The 17304-nt window shown below is 36.2% G+C and overlaps 2 protein-coding genes across 4 annotated transcripts; both read right to left on the bottom strand.

Moving 5' to 3' along the window:
* Positions 1–958: 958 nt before the first annotated feature.
* Positions 959–4862, bottom strand: LOC129360269 (novel acetylcholine receptor chaperone). Its single transcript, XM_055030371.1, has 2 exons — positions 4524–4862; positions 959–2194 (listed from the first exon to the last, which is right to left on the bottom strand). Exons 1-2 carry the CDS (start codon positions 4641–4643, stop codon positions 1829–1831), a joined length of 486 nt encoding a protein of 161 aa, XP_054886346.1. The 5' UTR covers positions 4644–4862; the 3' UTR covers positions 959–1828.
* Positions 4863–6182: 1320 nt separating this feature from the next.
* Positions 6183–16987, bottom strand: LOC129360826 (ADP-ribosylation factor-like protein 13B). 3 transcript variants are annotated; one of them, XM_055031269.1, is made up of 10 exons: positions 12774–12858; positions 10906–11022; positions 10203–10273; positions 9873–10125; positions 9676–9781; positions 9120–9325; positions 8919–9027; positions 7286–7547; positions 7090–7206; positions 6183–7005 (listed from the first exon to the last, which is right to left on the bottom strand). In XM_055031269.1, the coding sequence occupies exons 1-10, from the start codon at positions 12791–12793 to the stop codon at positions 6986–6988; spliced, it is 1281 nt and encodes a 426-aa protein (XP_054887244.1). In that variant the 5' UTR covers positions 12794–12858; the 3' UTR covers positions 6183–6985. The 3 variants fall into 3 exon arrangements, with proteins under 3 accessions (XP_054887244.1, XP_054887245.1, XP_054887243.1); XM_055031270.1 differs by lacking the exon at positions 12774–12858 and adding an exon at positions 16848–16987 and having other exon boundaries at positions 6185–6985; XM_055031268.1 differs by having other exon boundaries at positions 6185–6985.
* Between the last annotated feature and the right edge of the window lie 317 nt (positions 16988–17304).

The following is a 17304-nucleotide window of genomic DNA, read 5'->3' as shown; positions in this document are numbered from 1 at the left end:
AGTCTGTTTCGGTTTGTAGTTCCTGCTGAAAGAAGAAGCTAGCGGTTTCCCTTGTTTTGTTTTTTCTCTTATCTGGGGAAATATTTAATCACTCAAGTCTAACAATAACATAGTTAGATTTTTGTTATATTTTTGTCAAACTGTATATTGCCAGTAGAACATTACTGAAGAATAATTCTCAAAACTAGCTCCAGGCACTTCAATATACTTAAAATTAGCATTCAATATCAATTCCAAAACTGAGTCGATGCATGTTTGGCATTAACGTTCTTAATGGAACACAAAATTTTGGCTATGTTTTTCACATCTGAATTAGTTTCTGTCACCTCAAAGGAAAAGATTTTGGTCAAAATGTAGACGAACGATCCAGGAACTTAACCCAATTAAAATATTAGGACAGGATAACAATAAGTTTGGAAAAGCCCAATTAAAGCTATCAAACTTACGTAAAGCATTGTGTTGGTGGTAGTGCTGGAGGTCTATTTTGCTGTCAGTAGTAGTGATACAACATACAACTACCCATGAACCACAGGTACAAGCTGTTCCCAGGGGGCAATAAACCCAAATACACCAAAACTACTCAAGATAGCATGCCATCAGGCTAATTTCAGACTTTTGGGACAGTCCTACCCTCACTTCTAATATTTTTATTTTATTCAAAATTAATTTGATCAGGTAAGAAGATAGAAAACAAACCATCAATTACAAAAACGACCTGTTCAATATAATCTACTTAAAAAATGGTACACAAAATTATGCTTCTTCACATAATAATTGTTTTCACAATTCCTCTAAGTTGTTGTATACATTTAAAATCCAGGAAAAAAAGTAATGCTTCAGATGGATCATTCAAAGCTCTGATATGATATAGTCATGCTAACAGTGCCTGTTAGTTTCTGCTGCAAAACTGACATAACTTTGAATGAAATGGCATAAATGAAAAGAAAAAAAGTCACTCTCACCTCCAATTCTTTATTTAAAGTTATCCATTTACAGAAATATTGACAGGATTTGTAACTGCACCTAAAATGCTCAAAGATGGAAAAAGAAATCACCCAGTTTTGTACTGTAACAGTGAATTACAAGGAATAAAATACAAGTTCTTACAGGCAAAATTATAATTGTTTTGGTTAAGTTGCTGCTGTATCAGTTAGCAGCAAACACCTCAAGCAATCTGAGTTGCCCTAAACCTGGCAGAAGACAGAGAATATTCAGATCATTTTGTTTTAAAACAGGCTATCATGTGAACACCCAGAAATATCAACTGAAATAAACAGTAAATGAGCATTTGCATTATTTTGTGTAATTCGTCTTTGTGTTGACACAGCTTTGAAAAGCTGACATGTAAGTCGTACAAAATTTTATCAACAGTTCTTTTTTGGCTTATGCACTCCTGACTAAATTAAGCATGCTTCAAATTGATTTGTAACAGGTCTCTCCTACCTACTTACGGTATAAAAACAAATTAGAAAAAAACTATATCCAAAGACTGATGGAGAAACGGCATTCTTAAATCAACAGTTAAAATATGTACTCAAGTAAAAACACAAACATTTATTACAGCTCCAGCACTCAAATAAATAGAAAACAGGACTGTGGTGACAATAAGTTGAGATCAATCAGGCATGATTGTCCACAATTATGCAGAGGAGAAAAGGAACATGAGTTCTTATTTTCACAGTGGAAGTGCGGAGGAATTGGTGAACTTAATTGGTCAGCCAGCTGGACGACAGAGGATATGTGTATGTGGAGGGTTATTACTAGAAGTGAATGATTCCCTTTAATTTTCAATTACTGCAATCCATTTCTTCCTCTACAGACGAAGACCTTAAGACTGCTTGACCTTGTTCCTTTCCTGGTCGTTGATTTGCAATTCCTCCCGGGTGTCCTCCCGCTCTGGCCGATCATCGCTCTGCCGGGCGATGAGCAGCCGGCAGGTAAGCAGAATACCAAAGACTAGAGCATGAGCGTATCGCTTCAGGGGGTCCCCTACTAGCTGGTGGAAGAACAGCACAGCCAGCATGACGAGCAGAAGTAAGAAGTTGGCCACATCCTTTGGCCGGCCTGGGACCAGGGTCAGCACCACTCCACAGCCCACTTCTAGGGACCCAATAATCTTCCGAAGCAGAACGGAGCTGATACCGATCTTTTTCAGACCTGGCAGCGCCTTGGCATAGCTCTTGTATGCCCTTTTCTGGAAAAAAAAAATGCAAAGAAAAAGCTAAAAATTCTCCAAATGTTTTCACCATATTCAGCATATTCAAGTGTTAATGTACTTTTTAAACAGTTACTATTGGGGGTGCAACAATTGCAGTTTTCTATCTGATCACCAATCTTTAAAAAGCCTAACTTGTCGATTTCGATTTTGGTCGATACCATTTTTTTTTCTGAATAGTCACAAAATATAGCAAGAATGCTGCTGAGTTGCTGGGATGACTGTTGTTCACTACAAACGTGCAGACATGACCTGGTGGGCCGGTCTGTCAGTCAAACCTCTCACAGCAGAGCAAAGGAGAACAATGGCTGATTTTTAAACTTTTGCTGAGGTAGACAAGAACAGAGGATAAGATGGACTTCACAATTAAGTATTGGCCAATCAAAGATCTCCCAAAATTAAGAAAATCAGCACCAATTTATTGGTGCACCTCTTTCCAAATAACAAAGAAGAGCCAGTTAAGAGCCACTTTTTTCCTATGGTAGTTGTGACAGATAGTGTCACAACACTAAGAACAATACATTTCATACATCTAGAAATATTCCATAAGTTTTGGGGCTAAACCATTTATCAAATATATTTTAAAAATTCTCAAAAATGTTATATGATTGAAAAAATCTATAATTATTTCCAATTTTTTATTGTATTTAAAAGAACCCCTGTTACAGTATTAAGGGTAAAACAAATCTAACACAAACGTCAACAAGAAAATAAACAAATTATGTGATACCTGACTTAATATGTCATAAAATAAATTAAAAACAAAATAAAATATGACAATGGTCTACCAAATATATACTTACATAAATAACAGATTTTTAAAATGTTAATATATTTTAAATATAAAATACATTATTTTATATTTAACTCATGTGACATTGTAAATACTTATGCTCTCATTAAAGCAACAAAGGAGGATTTTAAAATGCAGTTTGTTGTGAGACTTTATAAACAACTCATCAAAATTGTGATTGGTTTAGTTTTAAAACCAACCACAATTTTTATCATGGCCATTTCACTAACAATAACATTTCATATCAATAACTAGTACAATGATTGCCAATCCCTACTGGGGTCTTTTAGATGAAACAGAAACAGTTTATTTTCAGGATGCATTGGAACCCAGGCATTCTATAAATAACCGTAATAATAATGAAATACCCAAATAAATAATTATGTGTGTATCCTTACAACAAAGCCACATTTAAATACATCAAATTATCCAATTACATAATAATAAACTGTGCTTCTTCAATATATGATTTATGAATGGTCTAATGTCAGATCATCAATCATTATTGTGAAAAAAAATCATAAAAAATGTATGTGACCCTAAATTATTATGTTTGCAACTCTGCAGAACTGTTGCAACTACTAATTCTGCACAATACAATAAATGCTTGCATTTACACATCCAAATATAAATAAATGCAATTATTAAGTGTTTATCAGTACTACTGTACTGCTGGATGCAATTGTTGCAGTAAAGTACCATTACTAAAAATGATAAAGTTTATTTTAGAGCTGTTTTTGTTTTTGTGAGGCCTTGGTAGGTATGCAGTGACTTTTATCCGCACTTTTAACAATAAATTGCACATATATTATGATGAAATTTTAAGTTTACTCCACCCATTCTCATTTTTAATCCAATTATTTATTTATATATTTATCTATATCCATACGTCCAACATTAATTAATGTGAAACATGAATGTATGCCTTTATGATTCTGTATTTTATTTTTGATGGGGATCATTGGGATGCCCTCCAGTCAGTCCTGATCCGTGCAGGATGTTTCAACATCAGCACCTGCAGGTGCATCTCAGAAATTGCTCGAATGCGCCGCCATTGCTCTGCAGATCTCATTTTTCTTTCTTTCTTTCAAAAAGGAAGCTGTGCAACTACACATTTATATGTATACACATAGTAAATCGTTATTATTTCGGCATAAATGTAAGTAAATACAACGGCTTAAGAAGAAATATATATTTTACATTAAAGTGCTTCTGCAGCGCCTATTTCGTTATTTTCTTGTATGCGTTATACATTATGAGGTTTATTTTACAATAAAATAACCTTCACAATAATGATTACAGCAGAGCCAAATTTATCTGCAATATAACCCAATTCTTCACAGGGATAACAAGGCTTTAATGTGGCACGTTGCTCTACAAAGAGCTAATTTTCCGGTTCTTTCATTATTTAGGTCAGCGTCTCCTTATGTTAATATTGGAGCCCGTTTGCAGCAAGCCCAGAACAATGGCCCTCATTTAGCCCGATGATGCGCTAAAGAGTCAACGCTTACTCACCATTTCACTGTAGGCATCTTTGCTTAGTCTCGGGGTGAGCTTGATAGTTCCCATAAACACGAAAAATAAACCCAGAGCAAAAGAAAGGGCCACTATGGTTATTGTCCTTGGCGAGGCCATGTTCCAACCGCCGCTCGCGCAGCCGCGCCGCTTCCCAGAGCAGAGTGAATGGAAGTCGGACGGTTTCCCTCAGCCAGGGGGATGGGCTTCTGGATGAACCAGAAAATAAAAATGGCGACGCGGCGCCACCGCCACTTTACGCCGCATCCCCGAGGGGGGGCTTTCATTTCGTTATACATAACGGAGAGCAATTTAAAACCGCTATTAGGCCACAAACTGGTGAAACTGAACCGCTGAGAGGGAATGATTTTTGGCAGCAGTTGGTGTTGCTAGGCAACAATGATGCGTTATCTGGTCGCGGCACAGGATTAGCTTGTTTCACCACCAGAGCTACATCCGGGTTTTATGGGGCCTGTGGACAAAATTATTTAATGGAAGAACAGGACACAGCGGGAGAAGTTAAATTAAATTGGTTGAGCTAACAAGCGGGCTTGTAAAATGAAAGATTTTCTCTAAAAGTGCAAAGGGGATGTATGGAAACATTCCCCCAGAGCTTGATAAATTCATAAGCAGTATCTTGTAACAAGAACATCACACCATAAAAAACTCTATCAGAATATGCTCCTCTGACACAGTTGGACTTGTTAATAAGACATAAAGAGTCTTGCTATGACTTTCTTCTGACTATATTTTAGTTTTACTGAGAGATTAATCTTATTACTACCAGTCTTGAAAAATGAGAAACATTCTCAATTTAATACTGCATCTCAAGACAGTTTTCTTGTATAAATGAGATTCTGCTCCTGGATTTATTTCAAACTTTGACAGTTAGAAGTTTCTGTAAAAATATGACCACAGCTTGTAAATTATTAAGAAATGTTTTATTTGTGTAACTTAAAATTTTGACTTTGAAGCAAATGTCTCTATCTTCTCAGACAGTCTACGTTCTTCTGGTAATATTGCATATTTACTCTGCTAATTTTGACCACACAATTTAGGCTATAACAATTTTTAAAAAAATGTTGTAGCCTGGTAGTCATCACACAACTCACAGAAGGGAAAATAAAAGTCATTTTGAAAGTATTTTCTTTCATTTGTAATTTGTTTTTCTTTTAGAGAAGAAAGCAAAAACAAAAAAATCTATTAAGACAGAAAATTAGGTTGAAAAAAACTTTAAAATAACTAAAAAACTGATTTATTTTTTATTGCTTCTGAATTCTAATTTCACACATTTAGAGTTTAATTTGGTGCTGCAATAGTTCACATTTTACTTTTTGTCATATTTTATATGAAAAACAAAACATAAAAAATAAAATTAAGATTTTATGTTTAAGTCATTTCGCCCAAACCTGTCTCAACATGTCAAACGTACATCTTCGTGGCCAGAAAGCTTCATCTTTGTTTTATCAGATTATAAAACTACTTTTTTCCAGACACAGAAAACAAACCTCTTGTTAAAGGGTTAACCATTGGAAATCAAGGAATACCATCAATGTCAGAGTGAATAAACACAGACTATGTTTATCTATCGTGTAATAAGTCTGGAAAGTTTCTTTGATCTAAACTGTTTAAGAAAGTGAAAAATCAAAACAGGAAAGAACACAGTGACCTGATTTCAGAGCTTTATTCTTGACATCTTTGTATCCAAATTTCACCTGACTCTGAAAGGTTGAAGAATTTTATTCTGGAGCAGGTCCGTTTTTTTCCGTTCTCCTCTCGCTCTGAATCTGAGGTGATGGAAAACATGAGTCACCAAGGTCAATCACATGATCCAGTGCTTCCAGCGCACAGCTCATTTGAAAAAACTAATTTTCTCTCAGTTTGGGAGACCTTTAATGATTAAAATGTGAAAATAGCTTCAATAGGATATTGATTCCAAACATCAAAACCATAATGTTGAGTCCAAGACATCCAACTATAACAGAAGACAAGCTACTTTAGAGACAATGTTTTTATTACATTTCACTATCTAACCAGGTATACAGCTGTTTTTGGAAAGATATCAGTTCATTGTTGGATAATTCTCAAATAATATTAAAAAATACAGTTTAAAAATGATCACATTTTATAAACTATAAATCAAATTTTTGGCCAGGTACTCACAATACTGCCTAAGTTTTCTCTTTTTTGTAGACTGTACAACACGACTTTCTTTTATTGCTTTTCCTTCACTGCACACTGAGACTTCTCCTCAAATGCTCAGGGGTCAGCAGGTCAATACAACTTCCCTTGTTTGGTGAAAGTAGCAGTTATTTCCAAGAGGATGAGGTGTGTTGAGTGTTACTGCTGTAGACTGTAGGTTGTGTCTGTTTGGAGAGTCGGAAGCAACCGGATTCACTGTCCCTGAGCCTGAGCCTGATCCTGACGTTCCTTCAGAGCCTGGATTGCTTTTCGGTACAGATCTACCGGGAGACAGGTTCATCTGTTTACATAGAAGTTTGTATTTTCAGAGTCCTGGGTTATTTCATCTGACAGGTGGAGGTAAGAAAAAGCGTTTGTGCCTCACCAAAGGTTGCAGAAAGGTCCTCAGGTTGAGAGTACGCCACCGGCATTCCCTCTGTGTTGATCTTGTTTTTTCTTTTTACCTTGACAACCTTCTTCTTCCTCTTCCTTTCTCCTGTAACTACATGTAAAATAAATAAAAAATATGAGGTTTAATTTCTACACACCATAACGAACAACATAAAGCAGCTAAGGACAACCTTTAGTTGGTGTCTCGTTACTTTCTGGGGATTCTGGAGCGTCCAGCATCTCTTCTTTCACCTTTGTCTTGCGTTTCAGTTTGCCTTTCTTCGGAGGGATCAGGGCACTGCTGGCTTTGTCTCTGCTTCCAGAACTTTCTTGCTCTCCTTCATTTGCTTCACCCTCCTCTTCATCTTCAGGTGCTTTTTCAACACCTTCTTTAACCTTCACTGGTTTTTTCTTCATCTTCTTTGACCTCAGCCTTTTCTTCAGTGTGTTTTCCTGGAAAACAAGACTCGTTATTTGGTCATTGCTCATGTTTAGTCTACCAGATTCTTCAGATTTCTGTTCTCACTTTAGATAGCAACAAAAGACCCTTTTCAAAAGACATACTAAGAATTTAGCTGATTTAAAATGTGACTTATTATGCTTATTTGGACAAGTTAGGGTACCAAACATGATCATTACATTTTATGGCAGAAAATCATTCTTAGATAATGTCATTTTAGTCTGATCAGTTCTGCCAACTTTGATCTTTCAGAATGAGCCGCTTAAGGCCTCTAGCTGTTTTAATTGACCATATAATTGGGCATATTGCAATTACGAAAATACATTTGCTTAATGGAAACATAAACATTTTGAAAGAAACTCTCGTTTTTTCAATAAAAACTTACCACCTCATGATGAGGTGGATTTTGGGCTGTATCAAAATTAGTATATTGTTCAAAACTGCAACGCAAACACTTTTTTCACGTCACACCAGTCGCATGATCAACAGGGTGTCACTACGGGCGGAAAAGACGAAGAAGACGACAGGAAGTAGTTAGAGGATGGTTGCCCCGGAAAGTTTTTAATGACTTAGGCGTAATAATTGCGTTCCTTATATAAATGTGTTTTCCCGACATTAGCGGAATATTGACACAGTTATTCACTCTGCTGATGGCCACGGCCCCAAACTCAAAGTTCACACTCGCTCTTCAAAATGGCGGCAAACAGATGCGCAATTATACAACCGTACTACCCTCCTGTGTCTGGGTGGTAAGTCAACAACAAGATTCTTGTATTTTCAAGCAGCCGCCGTACAGCGCATACAGCAGTAAAACCAGCTGACTAAACAGGATGGAGCTCTCTTGGGTTGCTAGCGAGCCCCCCTATCGAGCTAGCTGGGTTGCTAGCTAGCTGGGTTGCTAGCTAGCTGGGTTGCTAGCTAGCTGGGTTGCTAGCTAGCTGGGTTGCTAGCTAGCTGGGTTGCTAGCTAGCTGGGTTGCTAGCTAGCCGTTAGCCACGCAGCGGCTGTGCTCACAGGGTTGCTAGGTAACGGCTCCGCACCCGTTGGTTATGACTCAATTGTCTGGAGATTTTTGAAACCGCTAAGTTTCTAGACAACAAGCGACATTAACTCACTCTCAAAAAACTTCTAGCTGTTTTTTTTAGTATTATTATTTTAAATTGTTTCGACTGTTTGAAGACGCAGCTTAGACCCAAATAGAAGTAAAGCACTTTGAAATGCCTTGTAGCTGAAATGTGCTATACAAATAAAATTTGATTGATTGATTGATTGATTGATAAAAAAAAAACTCAAAACAAAATAAAAAAAAAACTTCCCAAATGTGAACTGAAAGTAATTGTAATAAAAACCAATGTTCTTCTGACCTTCTGCAGCATGTTCCTAATGGGCTGCAGCTTTCCTTCACCACTGTTCCTTTTCTCTTTGTCTCTGGACTGGTGAGCCTGACGCAGATCCGACTTGCTGGATCTCATTCTGAGGTGAGACAAAAGAGAAAATTAACCATCAGGTCTCGTTAAAAGAATCAATCTCTCTTGTATTCAGTCTTTCTCTGGTTCTGACTGTACCGTTGAAGTTTGGACATTCTTTGCACTTTCTCGGCTCTGCCTTTCTTTTCTCTTTCCCGGGGCTCCAGAGGCCGCTTCCTGTCCTGCGCCACCCGGGCACAAAGGTCCGGGTAATCCAGGCAAACAGCTCGCAGCAACCAGCGGAGGCCTCGCAGAGTCTTTCTGTCCGACCAGCGCCGCAGGTCCATTAAGGCTGAACAAGGCTCCTGGGAAGAGAAACAAAAGGTTCAATCTTCATATTTCAGTCTGACTTCATTGTCATCAGGATTCCTAAACTCATGGAAAACTTTTAGAATAAAAGTTGACTTTAAATCGGGACAATAAAGTAAAGTAAGAAAAACTGCCTTTTATCCATCCGTCCATCAATTTTTTTATCAATGCATCCATCTATATGTTCATCCATCCACTGGTCAGTCGATTTGCCTTTCCATCCATTTATAGATACATCCATCCATCCATCCATTTGCTCATCCATCTATCCATCCGTCCTAGTTGAGTGTCTACATCCGGTCTTTCTGTGACCTTGTTTCCAAGGCGACCTCTGAACTTTACTCACAATATGGCACAGAGAACGGCTCTGGTTGACCAGCTTCTCTAAGGAAAGGATCTCAATCAGTTCACTTCCCAGCAGCGCATTCATCTTATCCTGTTTGTTTGCCAACCTGAAAGCACAACAACACATGTAGCGATTAATCCAATGTAATTTAAGTTCAACCAGAACTAGAAGTCAGGTTAAAAGCAGGAAGTTATTACACTAATATGGGTTTTCCTGCAACCCTCGGTTGCTTCAGCATGTCTGTGAGAACGTCCCTGGCCTCCTTCATCCTCTGCCTGTCGCTGGAGTCCACCACAAAGATGACGCCATGGGCTTCTCCGTAGAGCTCCCTCCACGCTCCACGGGACTCCACTGATCCTCCGACGTCTAGCAGCGTGACGAGGTAGTTCTCCACTCTCAGCTCGGTTTTAATGCAGCCGTGGGTCGGTCCTGTCTCGACACCAGGAGGGACTGGAGCAGCAGAAAAGGTGAGTCAGGTGTTACATTCCTGCTGAGCATATCTAATGCTGGTGTGTTTAGGACTGTACCTCTTAACATCCCTCTGATTGCTGAGGTTTTTCCTGCTTTGTCAAGACCAGCCACGAGAACAGTCACTTTTCTTCAGAGAAATAAAAACAGACTATATCAGTTCTCTTTTAAAGGTGACATATGCTTCCTTGAAAAAGTTAGGATCGGTCTATAGGCTCTATAAAACATGTTCATTACATTTTTTGCACAAAATTGTTCTTAGATAATTAGATTTCAGTCCTATTTTGAGCTCTTTTAGGGCCTCTAAATCCAAATAAGTTCCTTTTTTCACGTGCAGTATGTCCATGCCATCCTGCACGTGAAAATGTCTGCAAACAGATGTGCAATTGTACAACCGTACATTTCTGAGAAGCATAAGTAGAGCCTCCTGCACAACAAGCAAGAATGCAGCAATTAGTTTCTGGGCGGTCAACAACCCTGGATGATTTCTGCCAAACCTGCAGAAACAAGAAATGTCTTAACTAGCACCTGTCTGACACTCTGAAGTAGGCTGAAGGATGTTAACAAAGATAAGAGAATGATGGTTTGGATGAAGCTCGTCAAACATTATTCTATTATTAAATGAAAGTAACATTTAAACCCTCTATTTTCCGTTTACTCTGGCAGTCTTTGTTTCATACAAGCAAGACAAAAAAAAAAAGTGAAACCAGAAAAAATCAGCAAATGCATTTTCCTTCTGGTTGAGAAAGTGGCAGTGCGTACCTGATTGGCTCCTGGATTTTGGCGACCCAGCTGCAGCAGTTGCTCATCAGGTTGAACATGTTGACTTGAGGAGAACAAGGTGAGCACAGCGGCCACCATCTTCTCTGGAACTGGTACCTGCAAGCAGGCAGGCGGTAAACCTCAGCATTAGTCGTAAAACGGGGCTGGAGCAGCTGGAGTAAACGGGTTTACGGTCGGATCTGACGCAGAGACGCTTTATGCCTGTCTACTCTGGGCTTTAGAGACGATCCCAGATGGTTGGCAGTTTCCCACATATGCTGCAGTAGACACTGAGCAGAAGGGCTGTCTGAGGTATTCAGGCCACTGACTAACCTGCTAGATATAAGTTTGTCAAGTACATCTGTTCAGGCACCATAATCTGCTGAAGCCTGTTTAGAATGGCCCACTTTGACAGTGTTGTTCACAAACTGACCCGTATATTTGAAAATAATGGACAAAAAACAAATTTTCCGTTAAAAATGTTTTGACGCTAGCATGAAGTGTTATTTAGCAAAACTGTAACTGAAGTCCTTTTTTCTAATAATTTCTAACCGAAATCCTTCAGTCAATTTAGATAATGAATTCTAAAAAGAACACCTTAGAAAGTAGCTAAATTATTGAGATTTTTCCTGAATTAGATACTTTTTGAAGGCAGAAGAAGTTCTGAGGAATGAACGAAAAGGGAATACAGTAAATATGCCACTGTTCCTTAAAACATGCAAATGAAGGAAAGTTTCAGAGATGGATGCCAACCATTACATCTATCATGCCAATTAGGAGTCAAGCTTTCATTTTATAGTAGTTCCTAATAATTAAAAAAGGATTTAGTTATTATTTTATTTACTGATTTACTGATATGATTTTCTGCTTCCAACTTTAAAATAAATAAAATAGAGCACGTGTCAAACTAAAGGCCCAGCGGCCATATCTGGCCCCCCAAAGCTTTTTATGTGGCCCTCTGGACTCCAAATTACATCGATAAATCCTTCTAGTTTTTACCAACACAAAATAACCACAAAATTAAGAAATCCCCACATTTTTTCAGATTTTTACTGCACATCTTTCTCAGAATTGGTCAAAAACATTGGGTTTAAGTGACTGCTGCCTCAGCTTTACATATATTTCAGCGCAAACATAAGACAAATTCTTTTGATTCTAAAAAAACCTACAAACACAAAAACAATCATGTTGTTTTTGACATTAGTAAAATATCGACCAAGTTTGCTCATATTTGTAATTTAAACAGAGTTAGTTACTTGGAAAGGCACCAGAGATTCAGACCGCAGTTTCTTGAACAGCTAATATATCAACACATATCTGACTATGCAGTCATAATTTATCCAGAAAATATTTTCTATTTTTAATATAAAGAACCTACACACCCACATTAAAAACAGATTTAAAGTTTCCATAATCTCTTAAAGTTTTGCTGTCTGAAGGATTTTGAATCTTTGCCAAAATGTTAATTGGATGTTGTTTTCCTCCAGCTGAATTTTCTTGTCAGAGTTTTGGAAATGCAAAAGCTTTCTGGTTATGGAGGTTTTCTAAGGCATAAAACTAAAATACTTAAAACAAAATAACCAAACAGTCAAGTGAAATTATAAAACTTTTTTTGCTGTTCCTCAGAAATCTCAGTGATAACTAATAAAACAAATTATTTACAAATAAGCCCATATTAACTTCTTACAAGTCGATATTCATCACAAAATGTGTCATTATTTGATTTTGTTTAGTAATAACTATGTCATGCAGGTGCTGAAATGCAATGAAATGATCTTCAGTGCTGCTGACGCTAAAATAAAAAGCAGATTATGTGAGTAAATTACATATTAGAATATGAAAATGTAAAGATTCATGGAGATACTCACAGAAGCAGATCTATGTCCATGCATTTGTTTGGGAGATGGACAGACTAACATCCTACACCCACCTGCTGCTCAGCTAATCAGGCTCACAGTAAGCCGTTAGTCACCTCATGTGGGAGGTGCATCCTGGGAAACGCTGCTCTCACTTCTCCGCCAATCAGAGAGCGAGCAGTCTCAGTCGAAAATCTCATTGGATGGCGCAGGTTTCCTTTTTAACTTTACCAAATAAATCCGTCCAGGAATAAATGTATGGAGTGGTGTGATGTGTGACGCTCCATGATCTCCTTTCCTAGGATACCAGAAAGTACTACAGATACTAAATATTTTCAATCTAATTAACTTTTATTTTGCAAAAACAGCAAAATAAAAAAACTGCTTTAAAGAACTTTTAAAGAGCTCTTCTTAATTGTTTTATTATAAAAACTGATAAAATTCTACATTTATAAATCCATATGCTATGTTATTATTGCTATATTTAGTGTGTACAACTGTTTTTGTAATAAATGTTTTGTCTTTTTTGTGATGTGAATCCTGGAAGAGTAGGCATTGTCATGGCAACTGCTAATGGAGATAACTGAAAAAATAAAAATAAAATTTCAACAGACAGTGATACAGAGAGCTATAGGGAATCATGCTTTGTGTTTTATGAGTAGAAAGAGTTTTAAAAGTTCCTTAAGAGACATTTGCAGATATCAATGGAAGACCAGAACTAATTATTAAAAATAAAAGCAGAAATACATCTCCGGAAAAAATTAAGAACTCACTGCACTGAATCCCATTGAAAACCTCCTGGATATTCCATCAAATATTCATTTCTGAACTCTTCCTGAGTTAAAACATTATTATTGTTGTTTCTAAATGAATATTAAATTGTTTTATTTGCATTATCTGAGGCCTGAAAACACCACATCTTTATGTTTTTTACAGTGCTGTATAAATATGTTGTTTTTTCTTTTCCTTGTTACCATTACTCTCTGGCTTCAACAAAGATGGCTGGAGTTAATCAGAAGTCAATGAATATGAGGACATTTTTGGTGTTCATATGGAAAAACATTCCTAATAAGTCAGGACACCTTGAGAACAAAATATAAAAGCATTTCTGAAAACAAAAATGGTCCAATAATGGTCTGTTGTTTGGACTCATTTCTGTGTGTCATTTATTTGTTGCTCATTTCCTTTAGATTTTGCCTGCTGTTCACTTGTTCTAATTGTTTATGCTTTGGATTTGTTTCTTAATTCTGTTTTTATATTAAGTTCAAGTCTCTTTTACCTCTTTTTATATTCTTGGTTATATATTCTTTGTTTGTTTATGTTTCACCTCCCCTTCTGTTTATTGATTCCTCTTTCTCCCTTCCCCAGCTGCATCCACAAATTGTAATTACAAAAATAAATTTACTTCATTTAAAAAAACAATTTAAAAAAAAAACTAAGTTTTTTTAATAAAGTTTTTGCATTGTTGGGATGGAAATGTGAAATGTCCTATACAAATAAACATGACTTATGGCACTTTTTACATGCTTATCTGATGTATGCTTCTATTATGAATGAGATCATGATAGAAATTATAACAGAGTAACTAATCATATTTAGATTTACTTGACTAATTTTTTGGAAAAAGTAAACTCAGGAGTATTTTTTACAAAGTTGTACTTTTTCCTTTTAAGTAACTTTAATAAGAAGTACTTTTACTCTTACTTGTCTGGATTCACAAACATGTTTTAACCAAAAATTCACTGGATATATACACACATCTTAATATTTTGTTCAGTTTTTATGAGTTTTTTATTGATTTGGAAAATTTGTCTTATGCCTGATTTTGTTATTTTTTGTTACTTGTAGAAATTATTGCCATTTTCATCCTTAAAACACCAAAATTTCTACTTCACTTTATATTTTGATCTGTTGAAGGTTCCTTAGTATTTTTACTGGAGAATCTATTGGTTGTTTTATTTTCACTTTTACTTCAGTACAATTTTTTGTGTGTGTGTGATCAAATCTAGTTGCTTAATATGTCTAAGTAATTCAGTCCCAGATATGAGATGGAAAAATGACTCAGTACTGCGTTTACTGCGGATTAACTCAAGAGACTGTGTTGCATAATAGTATTAATACAATAATAATAAGCTGTATTTATTAACAACAACCACTAGATGGAGCCATATTAAAATGTTGTGCCTTGAACGCCATTGGGTTTGAACAATAAATCTTTTCCAATTCGGGCAGCAAATGTATCACATATATTGACAATTAAATATGATTACATGTTTATTTAAAGAACGCCACCAGAAGATTTAAGAGGCAATGCTTCAGTTGGACTTCAAAATCAATATCCAGTTACATCTTGCAGAGACAGAACCATCGGCCTCCCTCCATGCTTTATCACATTATGTCATTTAAATCCCCGTCCAATCAGGCGGTGCTGAGTAAACTCATCCCTGCGTCAGCCGCACACACACATTCACACTCATGCAGCAAAAACACAAGCATCTATTTTCTCCTGCTTTCTGCGTTATTCTGCTGATGTCGCAGTGTTTGTTACAGTCAGCACCTCCTGAGTGAGAATAATCAGATACACTGCAAAACATTTAGGTGGCTTAACTTGAAAATGAAAGTCCACATGCAGCCTTAACTTAATTAACAATAATTTTTTTTTCGGGGGGTAAAGTTCATGAAGTTGAGTCAAATCAATGTGATGCACAACATGCTGCTAAGCATTCTGGAAAATAGTTCCCACTACCATCTTTTCTTCTTTCAGTTTTTTGAAGTGCTAACCTAAAGACTAGTTTACTCAACACTTGGAGGTTTGACAAAATTACTAAAAAGTAACACAACTGACTAAGTTTATCTTTATCTAAAATTCTCTAAATTTATTTGACTTAAAGAGAAGAAGATTGCAGACTCAACTAAATGTGGCGCAAATGTTTTACAGTGTATCTATGGTGAGACCGGAAGTCTGGAACAGCTTCAGATTTAGGGCTTTAAAATGCTGGAGGTGGGCAGAATACGCAAATATGTACGAAAGTAAGAGTAAAAAAGAATTCGGTAAAAAGTCTACTCAAGTACTGAGTAACTGATCAAATTATCAATCATTTAATATTTAAAAATTACATCATCAGATGGATCAAAATATAAAGTCATGTGGAAATTTTGGTATTCTAAGCCCAAAATGACAATAATTCATATAAGTAACAAAATATCAAAATCAGTCTGTGTAGCTTTTAGTGCAAATATTGCAGTATAATAGAAATAAGACAAAACTTAATTACAAGTAACTTTTCAGCAAAATACAGGGGCTTGTTATTAATTCCTTAATATTGATGAAAAAATACAAGTTCCACTGGCAGATATTTTTCATTTAAAACATGGGGAAAATGTTTTGTTATAAATTAAATGATCTGCACGGGGAACTATTTCTTTTTCATCATTTTTAAGAAATTATGTACTTACAACAAACTCCTATATCTTGCTGAAAAGTTACTTGTAACTTAGTTACAAGTTATTTGTCTTATTTCAAGTGTTCTAAGATATTTGCTCTAAAACGTGACACAAAAATACTTGGTAAAACTTTGCATTGTTTGCAGTGTGGTTAAAAATAAAAAATCTCCCTCCATTGCTTCGCACATTTAACAAACAAAAATCATCTCTACAACATGTCCTGGTGTGTTATTAATCTCTTAATGGGAGTGTATAAAAGCTACCAAAGTAATCCCAAAAATTCCAAATACAAAAATTAATTCCAGGTTTTGATTCCAAATTAACTTGAGTAGATTTTAACTGCCTAAAAGTAAAAAAAAAAAAAAAAAAAAAAAACTATAAAGATTGCACTTGTGATTTACAAAAAAATGTGACATTAATGGCCACAGCAGTTTTTATTAATTTGAAGCTGATTAAAGTAAAATTGAAGTGTTTGGCCACAATTTGCATCATAGCTTGAATATTATCCCAACTGTAAAGTACAAGACTGGCAGCATCATTTTCATAACGCCTAATGAATGTAACGCTTTAGGACAAATCACCAGACACAAAATTAAACCCTAACTACGTTCTTAAAAAGCTACTGGGTAAGAGAGAACTCACCATTCTGGACCATCTATTCAAAGAAGCAGAGTGCAGTAAAGAATCAATAGCAGCGCATTTATGAATCTCATGTATAAGATATTGAAGTTTCTTTCCGGGTTTTAAATTGAGATTGATCTTTTAAGGACATAAAAGCTGAATCTTCTGGTGTCTTTTATTTAGATTTCCTGTGAAGCATTTCAAAACAATCTGAAAGATTGATAACAGGAAATATGCAAGAAGCTTGCTCTGCTTCTGCAGAATGAACTTCCTGTCTGCTGGGTCACTGACTGCAGGCTGAACTTGAGTCACACTGCAAACACATCCATTACTGCACTGCAAAAACTCCAAAACCGAAGTATTTTTGGTCTAGTTTCTAGTGAAAATAACTTAGTATCCTTAAAATAAGATAAAACTAACTTATAAGTAGCTTTTCAACAAGTTATAGGAGCTTGTTTAAGTTAATTATTGCTTAATA

Source organism: Poeciliopsis prolifica, unplaced genomic scaffold, assembly GCF_027474105.1.
Source record: "Poeciliopsis prolifica strain line A6 unplaced genomic scaffold, Auburn_PproV2 SCAFFOLD006, whole genome shotgun sequence".
Classification (NCBI taxonomy): Eukaryota; Metazoa; Chordata; class Actinopteri; order Cyprinodontiformes; family Poeciliidae; genus Poeciliopsis; species Poeciliopsis prolifica.
This window is presented reverse-complemented; position numbering and strand designations above follow the sequence as displayed.

What these genes read in the sequence shown, in the direction of transcription:
- LOC129360269 (XM_055030371.1), bottom strand. Translation starts at nt 4,643, where the DNA reads ATGGCCTCGCCAAGGACAATAACCATAGTGGCCCTTTCTTTTGCTCTG. An exon ending in AAGATGCCTACAGTGAAATG is followed by an intron (nt 2,195 to 4,523) that starts GTGAGTAAGCGT and finishes TTTTTTTTCCAG; the next exon opens with AAAAGGGCATACAAGAGCTA.
- LOC129360826 (XM_055031268.1), bottom strand. Translation starts at nt 12,793, where the DNA reads ATGGACATAGATCTGCTTCT. An exon ending in AAAATCCAGGAGCCAATCAG is followed by an intron (nt 10,274 to 10,905) that starts GTACGCACTGCC and finishes ATTTCTCTGAAG; the next exon opens with AAAAGTGACTGTTCTCGTGG. An exon ending in AATCAGAGGGATGTTAAGAG is followed by an intron (nt 10,126 to 10,202) that starts GTACAGTCCTAA and finishes CTGCTGCTCCAG; the next exon opens with TCCCTCCTGGTGTCGAGACA.